Source organism: Podarcis vaucheri (assembly GCF_965113315.1).
Source record: "Podarcis vaucheri genome assembly, chromosome: 4".
Taxonomy (NCBI): domain Eukaryota; kingdom Metazoa; phylum Chordata; class Lepidosauria; order Squamata; family Lacertidae; genus Podarcis; species Podarcis vaucheri.
In genome coordinates, this window is record NC_138762.1 from 15,110,636 (window position 1) to 15,122,931 (window position 12,296).

Consider the following 12,296-nt stretch of genomic DNA (forward strand, 5'->3'; position numbering starts at 1 on the left):
GCTCAATCTTCTTTTAAAGATATCCATGTTTGTAACTCTCACTACCTCTTGTGGGAGTTAATTTCACAACTTAACTATGTGCTGTGTGAAAATGTTCCTTTTGTTGGCCCTGACTCCACTAGTAGCCAACTTCAGATTGGTTTCTGCTCATCTGGGCTTCTCAGTTGCTTAGCTTCCACCATTCTTGTTAAAAGAAAAACTGCTAGCTAGCACACAACATTTGAGCTGGCTTTTCCTTTCCGCTGGACAATGGGATTTGTGGCTTAAACAAAGCTCCTTCTACAAAGCGCTGCTCTGCTAAGCTTGGCTGCGCTTTGCTGTAGTTAGGTACCTCATGAGAGATAGGTTCCATATGAATACAAGGGGAGAAAGAGGACCTCTCAACATCCACAAACAACTTTGGGCATGGTTGAGTGTGTAGAGAAACAGTGTAGGGCTGACCACCTGATTTTTTCAGCTGGCAGGGCTTCAGTCCCAAACTTGTAAGCACAGTCTTAAGCACAAATACTGCTTCTTTTGTGGAAGTTACCATCAAGGCTTGGACACGCAACCTATTTTCAATAGTTCAGGCATCCCTATAGAAGTGGAGGGAGGAATGTTCCCTCTAACATAGAAAAGCACCGTTTGGAGAATTCTACACAGCCTCAACAGTACCGCCCAGTCAAATTTTATTACCTCAGTCTTGACAGGTCATTGGGCATAGCTGAACCAAAAAAAGAAGATGATGGCACAAGTGTGAAGTTGGCACAATTCAGGCACTCCCCCTTTAATGGCAAATTCACCCACCCCCAAAGGGTTTAATCTGAGCACAGGACTTGATGAAATTGGATTTAGAAGGCTAGCTGAGCCTTAAATGCAAACCATGTTCAGCTGTGTTTAAAAGTTGTCCACATACATCACCACTAATGCAATGAACCAAGTTGCAAAAGCAGCCAAAATGTCAATCTCCACTCACAGTGTTTCAAATCGCATTTTACCTTGCAAAATGGCAACAAAAAACCCAAACAGACCCGCCCCCATCCCAACCCACCATTGTAGACCTTTATACTATAAACAGAAGTTCTGTGGAAGATGCATTTTATTTGAAAATCCACCTTTTTTTTTTGCTAACGTACTTTTAAACATTTTAAACAAAAATAGAATCTGCGGAGACAATGCAGCAAGTATGCTTAATTCATGTACAGAATTGCTTTCATGCCTTTTGACTATCCTTCTTAAGGCCCCAGATGCCACCCAAACCGGTATGATTGTATTTACACAAAGCACCGATCAACAGTGCTGCTTCAAATTCTGCAGAAAAACTAAAAGGGTTCCTACAACATTGAAAGGCCAACCCCACCAGGAAGTTCTCCTGCACATGCCCCCCACCAGACCGGACTGAATGGAGCTTCTGCTGGGGAACTTGGTGGTTGCGGTTGTGCCCTTTAGTAAAGACACAACTTCTCTTCTGAATTTTTATTCTATTTCACGATACATGATCATGGAGCTGGCACTAGCAAATAAAGAAGAAGAAAAGATCAAAGGCTTTTTTTCACGTAATACCTCAGAAGTTTTATCGGGGTTTGCTTGGTTTTTGTACAGAGAAGAAGGAAAGTCTTTAAAAATGAAAGCAATTCCTCACATTCATTTTGGAAAGGCCGTACGTCAAGTGTAAGATAAATGACATGCCAAGCACAAAGCAAGGAAAAAAGTTCATCCCAGAAGCACCAACATCTGGTCGAGAAATTCTGTGCTCCTCCCAACCAGTCAGCTATTTTTCTCCCCCCACCCCACCCCTTGCCAAAATCCTTAACAGAACTAATTCCCATGGAGATTGGACAATTGGTGTTTTCAGACCATTGAACGTACTCAGTGCTCTGTGTAGTTTGGGTGCGTTACTGGAGTGAAGATGCACTCTGAATCAGAATAGTTCTCGTGAATAAAAATGGGGAGAGAGGGAGGGAGGGAAGGGAGGAAAAAGAAACTCCAAAAGGGAGACATACTGTATACATCCACGCTCATTTCCCCGCAAAGGAGGCTTTGTGATACATTGTTACTTAAACTGATAATCATAAATAAATACAAACAATAATACATAAAGGAATGTCTATGCAAACGGAATATATAATTCTTTTTTTAAAAAGTTAAAACTTTCCATTATTGAGTCTAACATTTGCGATGACTGCAGAGAGGAAATGGCAGAATTAAAAGGGTGTTTTCGGATTTGATCCCCTAGAGAAAGTCGTTGGAGTTAATGGTAAGAGGATGCCCAGCTCTTCGTTCCAAGCAGCAGTTCCAGGTGCTTGTTGTACCCTTCGTGGCAAAATAAGAGGCTTCCTTTTGTGTGTGTGTGTGTTATTGACGGAGAGTGTTAAAACAGGTGGCGAGTTACTGACATGATTAGAAGTCACCAGGAAGGGGGAGAAAGAAAAAGAAAAACAGATCCCACACCAAAATTGTGGCAATTCTTGGTTTTATACCGAGAGTGCTGCGGGGGTTCAAGGCTTCCCTATGTTGTTGGTGCTCCTACTGCTGTCATGGGGCCTTGTGTGGTTTTACCAGGCCGTTCTAGTGAAGAGGAGAGCTGAGGCATCAGTTCTGATTTGGCTGGAAAGAAGGGTCTGTTGTCGAGCACGGGTCTTTCTGGAACTGTTCCTGTCCCACCCCTTCTGGTGCGGTTACATGAATTGTATCTGAGGAGACAAGAAAGCCATCCATTTTACGCATTTGCACAACTAACCTGCCCTCCCCCTCCAAATGTCCATTCACTGGCCATAGGTTCCAAGGTGGCAGACCAGGAATACAGAGATATACAGTGCTTCAGAATAACAAAGGTCAGACCATTTGGAAGCACTTCCTAATCGCATGTCGAATGTGCAGGTCTATTCCCATTTCCAGAGAGTCAGAGGGCACATTGGCAACGACTGCACTTGTATCGCCCTCTGGGGCGATAAGCAATTAAACTGCGGGCTGCAACCCTTGAGCTGCAGCCGAGAGGATGGGAAACTGCGGTCATAAAATTGGCGAAGGAATCTCAGGTCATTTCTACAGGTGACAATAAAATGAACAGAAAACAGCGTTATGGCAGTTGCAGAAGGGATTATGGATTTCTATATAGTAAGTCAAAGCACATCTCTCTTGAAAGAGAGCAGGGATTTAGACCTAGGAGGCTATGCAAAAAAACAAAACAAAACAAAGGTGTTGACAAGAGGTAGGGGGAAAAGGGAATGTACATTTTCTGGAGCATGAACATTCCAATAAATGGGAACGAATTATGCAATGACAGCCTGTCAATCCACTTGCCTTCTTCCCACAATGTGCTCACAGTTGCAGGGCTAGTGAAGATTCTGTTCTGGAGAATGTGAGGTTCAGTTATTTCACATGGGGAAAGAGGGTTAGGGTGCATGAGAAGTCTAGCATTAAGGGCAGAGAACCTGGACAACCTCTAGGTTGGATTACTGCAACACATTATATGTAGGGCTGCCTCTGAAGATGGTTTGGAACCTTCAGCTGGTGCACAATCTGGTGGCCAGCTTCCTCACCAGGCAAGGTGGTTTGAGCAGGATTACACCAATCCTGGTCCAACTGCATTGGCTGTCAATGAGTTTCCAGGCCCAATTCAAAGTGCTGGTTTTGACATATAAAGCCCTAAACAGTTCAGGATCACAATACCTCAAGGACTGCCTCTCCCCATATGAACCATATGGACCCTGAGACCATCATCTGAGGCCCTTCTTCATGTGCCTTATCCACTAGAGGTCTGGAGGGTGGCAACATGAGAACTGGCCTTTTCTGCAGTGGCTCCGTGTTTGTGGAATGCTCTCCCCAGGGAGGCTCGCCTGACAACTTCATTATGTACCTTTAAGCACCAGGTGAAAATGTTTCTTGTCAACCCGGCCTTTTTAAAGGTGTTTGTGGGAGGGGGCTATGAGTTTTTGTTTTTTATTATGCATTCTCATTTTGTATTTCTCTGTTGTGAACCGCCCTGGGATCTTTGGATGAAGGGTGGTATAATCATCATCATCATCATCATCATCATCATCTCTTGCATCCCACATTAGCAGCCGTGGTTTATAGCAGGTCACAGAATAACAACATGCAAATTTACAAAGCCCCAGACTGTGCCATTTTAATGTGAGGATGAATATTGCTAGGGACGTTAGCAAACGAGGCATTATCCGAGCTTGCAGTGCCCCCAGAGTTAACATGCAATACCTAAATTGTCCTATAAGAAATCCTGGAGGGAGAGCTCTGCAAAAGGATCCTTCCCTGAAGCTCTGTGTGGACTCTGAGTGGATGGGCTGGATGCTGCAGACAGCTGGGAAAGAAGATGTCAGAGAAGGAAAGAGAAAAAGAAGGCCTCAATGACAGAAATATGAAGGCAGAAAATGTAGTGATGGAGAGGAGGGCTTAAGAAAGGTAGTTAGGACTGAAGTGGGCTGGTTAAAAAGAAAAGGTCTGATTGCATGCTAAGTTGAAATCTGCCCCAATGGTATGACAGATGTAGACTACCTATAGGTAAAGGTGAATTTCTGGCATGTGACTGGCAGAAATCACCAGCACTTTATCCAGAGGTATGGCAATGGTCTCCAATAGTTACCAGTCCCAACTAGGCACAACAGAGTGTGTTTCTGAAAACAGCAGAAGCTAGACCTGAAGTTAGCTTTCAAAACAACCTATGACAACCAGGCCTCACTTAACACTTGTTTACATTCCATGGATGGCCAACGTGCAGCATTAGGCGCCAAAAGCTGCATAAGCAGCAGAAAGAGGGCCGCATGTGTCTAGCTATAGATCCTTATGTTCTCTTGAGAAATATATGTATCTGTATTAACATTAACCATGAAAAATACCATACAAACACTTGTTCACTGTTGTTAACTGCTGTGGTCTTACGCTTTCTCTGGTACAGGGGGAAAGTAGGGCCTGAAGGACAGAAGTGGCTTGCAAGGGATGAGTTTGACAAAAATGGGCCAAACTAGACTTGCACAGCCAAGTACTCTGTTCCTTGAACAGCAGCAACGCATTCTGCATGGGCACACTTTCTAAGAAAAGAAAACCTGATTTCCAGTAATAGTTACATGGCGTAATTGAGCGGGGAGGAGAAGCCTAGTGTTAGAAAGTGAAAATCCACAGGGCAGCCTGACGCAGGCATGAAGAAGCCCTTTGTATCCAAGCCCAGGACTCTCTTTACTAAGAGCAGAACATCAGATCATAAGACCACCCTGCTGGAACAGGCCACAGACCCATCTAGTCCAGCATCCTGGGCTCACAGTAGCCAACCAGATGCCCCAATGCGAAGCCCACATACAGGACCCAAGTACAAGAGCACTCCAACTGGCAATTCCTAGCAACAGGTTCTCAGAGATGCATTACCTCCAACAGCGGAGGCAGAACACAATCATCATGGCTAGTAGCCACTGACAACTTGATCCTGCATAAGCCATCTGAAGCCATTCAGAGTTGGTGGCCGTCTCCACTTCCTGTGGGAGCAAATTCCATAGCTCTAGTATGCTCTGTGTATTTTTGTTTTGTTCTTCCGGAATGTTCTCTCCCCACGCCCAAACAATTCAGTTTCCTCAATTTGCTTGGATCAACACAGAACGGCAAACATCCACCAGAGGGAGAGTCAAATGCAGCTGACAGATGGGTAAGTTCTTGCTGTTTTGTTAGTGCACATTCCTGCACAAAGTGCAAGGGACTGCCCCCCCCCGTCACATTTATCGCCCAAATGCTCTGCACAGCATAAATGTGTGCAATTGCTTAACCTATACATCCCATAGCCGTTCACTGGCGGCATACTTGTTTTATGCAAGATGTAGTCTATTTGTCACGTACAGTTATTTTAAGATACGGCCACTTCATGGCCACTGCTCAGACCTGTTACCAAGCCCTCACCATCCAACTAGCCCCTTCCTAAATGTTTATGGCAGGCCTCCCAGCTGTGACCAAAGATGGCACATTGGAAAGGTCTTAATGACAGAAGAGGCAACTTCAGAGCTGTGGAGAAGATTTTCCAGTGCATTTCCAGTCTTTGGTGATGGCAATCCAATTTGATTATTTCAAATAGAAACACACACACACCCTCCGATTGATTTGTGTTTTTTTATATAAAATCAATTAATCAAACACATCTACTAGCCTTCTTTGAGACTGGGTAACATTTTTTGGCTTCTCTTCGAAAGAATCAAATCGTATCAGCCACTCCCAAGGAAGTTATTATAATCAAAATCCTTGAACAATGATAATTATTCTTTTCTGAATGTAAGAAGTCGCCTCCCCTTTTGTACAGAGAGAGAATAATCACGGGAACAATCAGGTGCCATTTTCCACACATGAAAAAGGCGAGATGCAGCCCCTGACGCAGTCCTGGTTCACCCAGCACTCTAAATGTTCCAAGTGGCGAGAAGCCTCCTGGTGGCTATAGTAGCTGAAATATTTTAACAGTTGCTACAGCCACCTGTGAAGAAGCTCCTTCCAACCTTTGTGCCCCCTGCTCACCTCCAAGAGTACACCAAACAAGAGAGTTGACTTCTTTTTCCCTCTCTTGCTGCAACAGTTATGGAGCAACAAGCTCTCTATGGAGAGCTGCTACAGTTGGGGGGGAGCCGGTAGCTTGAGGATGGGGAAACTGGTGCTCCAGATAATTCCTGGAGTCCAACAATTCCTGGAGTCCAACATGCTCCCCATCTCTGCTGGCTGCTACAAGCCTCCTACCACATGGAAGCCAAATCAATGAACTAGGGCTTGCAGTTTCTGAGTTTAAGGGACCATTGGCTAGACAAGGCAGAAACTAAATGTTTTTTTTCTAGTAGGTGGTGTCTGGAGATGATTAAGTGGATATGGAAGAGGAAAGCAAAAATTATGTAGATGAATGAAGAGGAGGTTCCATGAATGGTCTCTTTCAGCTTCATGGCACTGATGGAAGTCAAGACTCATCCACTCAAGTTAGTTTTGCAACATGCTCAGTTCGTGTTATGTGGAAGGCACTCCCGCTCGTGCAGTTTTGCTAACAAAAGAGCTGCCAAGACCAACAGGTGACCAAAGGAGAGACGCTCTTTCAGAACCCTGAAGCAGGCGCTGGGTACACAATGCGTCTAGTGTGGAGGAACAGGGGGCAGAGCAAGAAGCCAAATACTGCCAGGGTTCAGAGCAGCAAACAGGCTCCCACAACGGGCCTTTGTTCCCTTTCCCAAGAAACGCTAATAAATCTGACATCAGCACAGTAAAGCAGAGTGTAAGGAGGAATGACAAACAGCTCCATCCAGCAGCAAACTCAGCAAGTGCCTCAATTAAAGGGTACATTTCCCAACATCTGGGGTTTCCAGAGGAAACCTATTTCCTCACCCATTATGTACACAGTTAAGATTAATCTAGACGTTCACAAGAGATGCATAGTGGAAACTGCTCTAAGACATGTCATCACTTCTGAATATGTGCCGGGGAAGAACAGCAGACGACATAATGCTTCCACTGTCTAGAACAAAACTACCAAGCAGGATTTGACCCGGGTCTTCTCCCTGATGTTACTAGGATTTTTATGAGTGGGTCCTTTACATATCAAATGTTCCCCAACAATGCTAGTACCTACTTGCATTCTGAAGTGGTAAAGTCCCATCTTCAAGAAGGCTTTCTAATTTATGCATCCAGCTGAACAGCCAAATTCTCATTCCCTGCTTACTGAGGAACATAGAGCTCCTCCCCCAAAGCTATTTTAGACTTACAAGTGAAAGCCACTGCACCTTCCATTGCTTTAGGAAACTATTCAACAGCTTCTGACATCCCATCTCAATCTCAGGAATAACTTCCAAGAGTCAAATCTCACACTTTCTCACCAGGGAAGTACAGAAACCATGCCCTATAACCTAATATTTACTAAGAACTGGATGCATTCACGTAATACCTAGGTCAACATGAACAAATATACCTGTTTCTTTCAAAAGGGAAAACAACTATAAACATCCAAATCAGGGAACAGTTTGGGCCTCAGGATATCAAACTTCCTTTCTTCCATCTCTATATATGTGCCACTACTTTTGGAGTTCTCGGCCAAGCACACCCCTTTAGTAACACATTATCTTTGTTCATTTTTACTGAACCAATAAGCTTTAGGTTGCTGCTCAACATATCACCAATAAATCACCAATGGGTGCAATCCACCAAACAGCCTTGATTCATTTTATGCAGGGTTACATCAGGGAATGTTCCATGGACAAACATCAATGAAGCAAAGTTTAGTGGCAGTGGCCAGCAGGCGTTTTCACTTGAAGTGCACCTGCTAGGAGGGTGAGTTGTGTCAAATATTTGTCAGTCCAATGGCTGGCAGATCTGAAAGACCTACATTAATGTCCTACACTCAACTTCCAAGTACGCACAGCTAAAGAGCCTGTACCCACCACTTTAGATTGTCTCGAATTCTGAATACGTTACATAAGCAGTAAAAGAGGAGCCACAGAGTACAGTGCAAATATAAGCGATGAAAATGGTGTGTGTGTGTGTGTGTGTGTGTGTGTGTGTGTGTGTGTGACAGAAAGAAGCAAGAAGTAGTTTAAAAGTTATAGCAGGCAAGACTCTATGATTAAACCTCTTGATTTCCATACTATAATAGAAAAAAGAGAACTGTATGTTCCACCAAGCAACATCCTACTCGAACAAGCTTGGGTCCTTTTGAGGGCAAATTTAGGGCTGATTTCAAAGGCGAAAAGTTCCCTGCAACAAATGAACAAGCATGACAATTGCACACACATCTCTTCTGCTGTGTACAAACGCAATGTGAACCCACAACTGGCCACTCCTTCCCAGAATGTGTACAAGCAGATAAACAACTGCATGCATGCCACCGATCAGTGCCTGCTACACTTGGCTAGCCTGTGGTTTTGTACCAAGTAGTACCATTAATGGAGGAAATTTGCCACTCCTGAAGTGGCACCTAGAAAAGCTAAGTTTTATCTGCAGCCTTAACCAGACTTTCTTCCTATCAGCTCTTCTCTCTTTAATAAAGATCTAGAACACCCCTGCCAAAAACAGTGCCACTCTGACACCTTAGCTTAGCTTTTCAACAGAAAACCAAACAGTACTATTTGCTGCCTACTCTTCTGATGCTGAACTCTGGCTCCCCTCAGTCCCGGTGAACATGGCCAGTGTTAGAAACCATGGGAGTTGTAGTCCAGAAACATGGGGAGGGGGACACCACAATGTTTGCCACTGCTAACTATGAAGAACTGCTGCTCCCTCTTCCTTACCATCCTCTGTCTCTTAATACCTGAAAGCACTCTCTTCTAATGACAAGATGACTTCTCAAACTTTCCTTCAGCACCATCTCTTCCTGGACTATCCTCACCTTGCTTGCTAAGGGCTTTTTGGCACTGTTAGCTTTCCTCCATCCCACCTTCACCATTCCTATTTTGTCCTCTCCCTTACGTGTTCTTCCTTGGGTCTGCAAGTTTACCGGGCTGAGCACACTTAACGGTTGAAGCAAAAGTAATGCACCGCCTGACAACATGACCAAATATACACACAATGCCCTTGTTGACTAGCTTGTGAGCTTCCAGAAGCATACGGCTTTGTAGGCCAGTTCCATACCTACCTGGGCTCCCGATACAGGACCAAAAGGATTTGGAGGTCTCATGACAGGTTGGCTGTATATTAAGGTTGGTTGCGTCATTACTGGTACTCCTCCCATTTGGGATGGCTAAAAATCCAGAACAGCAAATAATTAATTTCATGCACAGCTCTTTAAAAGAGACCACCACCAGAAATTGCCTCCAACTGTACAGTTTAGTTAGTGGCACTGTAAAGGAAATAATTAATGGAACATTTAAAAAAGCTTCCAGCAACCAAACATTGGGAACTTTTGGTCTGTGTTCTTATGCACCTTTCCACCCTTTTAGATAGGCTACTGCTTCACGTTTCTACATTGAGCTGAAAACTTTGAACAACATCTAGTGTGATATACCAAGCTCTTTCACTTTATTCATTCCTGTACCAGGCTAAGATGTTTTCGTTTTAAAAAGCTAAAGAGGAAATAAGACAGCAGCTATTAAAATCAACAAACATCTTAAGACCAGCCATTAAAACACCAACAGGCAAATTTAAAGTTTGCTCAGATAAAGTGTCTTAACCAAGGATCAGAAGACTGCAGAGGGGGCCAAATAGAAATTCATTTAGATTTCAAATGCTGGGTTGTTAAGGAGGCAATGATTTTCCACTTAGCCCTGAACACTTTAGAACTAATCTGCAGTTTAGCTTCCTGTTGCATTTAGCACCAGGCATGCCCAACATTTGAGGCTAATCTACAAGGGTGTCACCATAAAAAGGAGTTCTTTCAAACTTCCTAAGTTTCAAACAAACTCCATATCTTGCCTGGTAGGAGCCTCTTTATGTCTGCCAGAGGATTCTACATATGTTCTAGGCTGGATACTGTTCCCATGTGGTGTTGGCCAAACCTGCTAGGCTTCATAATTGCTCTGTATGAACAGAATGCCCTTAGAACACACACTGTATGGCTGCCCATTTGTGGGGTGGGGGAAGCTGTTTTTCAAGGAGCTCATTTCGCCCTTATAGTCTCATTGAGGAATGCTAAGGCTTTCTGGAACTTATTTTTAAAGTAGTCACTGTAACAGAAAATAGGTGGAAGTAAAGAACATTAAGATTAGGTCAAAAAACAAACAAGTGGGGCTAAAATTAATCTGCCAGGTGCGTGGCATCTTGTTCAACGTATGTGTTGCAAGCACACACAGAAACCCAAAGGAAATGGAAAGAGCAGTTATACTACAAGCTACGATAAAAGCGCTCCTAAAAATACTTCAAATGAATATAAGCATTTACTGACCATTCCATACCCCATCATTCCTGTTGGCGTTGTAGCAGGATAGGCCATGACAGGTGGTGCCTAATGAGAAAGAGACAACCTTAAGCTGCATGCAAATGGAAAAGGCTTCACAAACAGCAATGAAATGCTTTTGACTGTAAATATGAGCATCTCTGACAGCTGATCAATTGATATCTGATAGAGCCAGAAACTGGCCACTGAGCATCATGGTAACATCCTTGCAGGTAAGCCAGTAGTTTTTCTTTAGCTGAACATGGCTGCAAACATACAAGGTAACACACTATATAGCTGGTGCCCAGTAAGTTGGGAGGGCATCACTTCAGGCCCAGGATTGCTTTACAGACAATGTGAACCTTGCATCCTGTATAATAATAATAATAAGGTGCTTCCGCAAAACAACAAGTCGAGTGCTGTCAAACAAAGCCTCACTTGATGGGCTTCATGCAACCAGTAGCTGAATAGTCAAGGAACACCCCAGGCTATAGCATAAAGCAAACAGCTGCCTGTCTGAACAGGAGCTGTTCTGAGTTTTCTAAAAAGGACCGGGTAAAAAGTTTGTTTCTGCTTACAGCATTTATAGGGAGTTTTAAAATTTGGCATGTTTCTATATGATATAGGACTCGATGTTTGTTTGTTTTGGCATATCTTGTCAGCTGCCCCGGAGACTTATATGGAAGTATAAATAGTTCAAGAAGTTATTTTACATTAATTCGCAAGTTAAAATCCCATTTTAACAAAGATATCACAGCCAAAAAGACCTCCCAGCATCTGAAGGGGACAGACTGGAGTGTTATCTAGGTATTGTGATGCTTGACAGTAGGAGGGTAACTTATGAAGCTTACCACCTCCTCCAAACCACTGATACTTTTTTCAAAAAATCTGCAGTTCCATATGGAATACAACTATTACAGGAACTGGGCTTCTTGCTTGAAGTAACTACTTTGAAACTCTGCTCAAGCCCTCTGGCTTTGACACTCTTGCATCATACAGAAGTCCTAGAAAGTGGAGGAATCGCTAAAAAATATGGCAAAGCAGAAAAATATAGATGCGCACAAGCAATCCTGGAACTTTTCTTATACAAACCCTCTGAGCTTAGGGACAAATAGAACAGCATTGTTTTGTATCATGCCCTTAATCTGTAAGAACTGTTTCCATAGGAGATTTAACTCTCCAAAAACAATATTCCTACTCTCTGGGGTAGGGATGGGAAGAAAAGAACCATACAGTGTTTCAAAAATGTTTACTCCTTTGAACTGTAATAGACACTGGACAATGGAATCCAACTTGCTATTGGCTAACATGGTTAATGAAATGACCATGATTAATATTCATACAGCCATTAAGCAAAATATTATGCATATGCATACATATGACCATACATTTGCTAGGCTTTTAGGAGCTGAAGGCTGGCTTAGGATTTTCCCCACAATGAAAAGAATACAGGGAAAGACCAACAGTAACATGGAAGGAGAAACCAATTGGGCTA

The 12,296-nt window shown here is 43.4% G+C and overlaps 1 protein-coding gene across 8 annotated transcripts in view; it reads right to left on the reverse strand.

The window, feature by feature from the left end:
• Positions 1-1,060: 1,060 nt before the first annotated feature.
• Positions 1,061-12,296, reverse strand: part of PICALM (phosphatidylinositol binding clathrin assembly protein) — a 65,133-nt gene continuing 53,897 nt past the window's right edge. For 5 of the 8 annotated variants that reach the window (XM_082219277.1, XM_082219280.1, XM_082219274.1 and 2 more), the window contains 4 exons: positions 10,811-10,870; positions 9,566-9,670; positions 4,195-4,297; positions 1,061-2,672 (listed from right to left, as the gene is read on the reverse strand). In XM_082219277.1, the coding sequence (XP_082075403.1) occupies positions 4,205-4,297; positions 9,566-9,670; positions 10,811-10,870 (258 nt within the window). In that variant the 3' untranslated portion in view covers positions 1,061-2,672; positions 4,195-4,204. The remainder of the gene's footprint in view (positions 2,673-4,194; positions 4,298-9,565; positions 9,671-10,810; positions 10,871-12,296) is intronic. The other 3 variants (XM_082219279.1, XM_082219278.1, XM_082219276.1) reach the window with 2 other exon arrangements.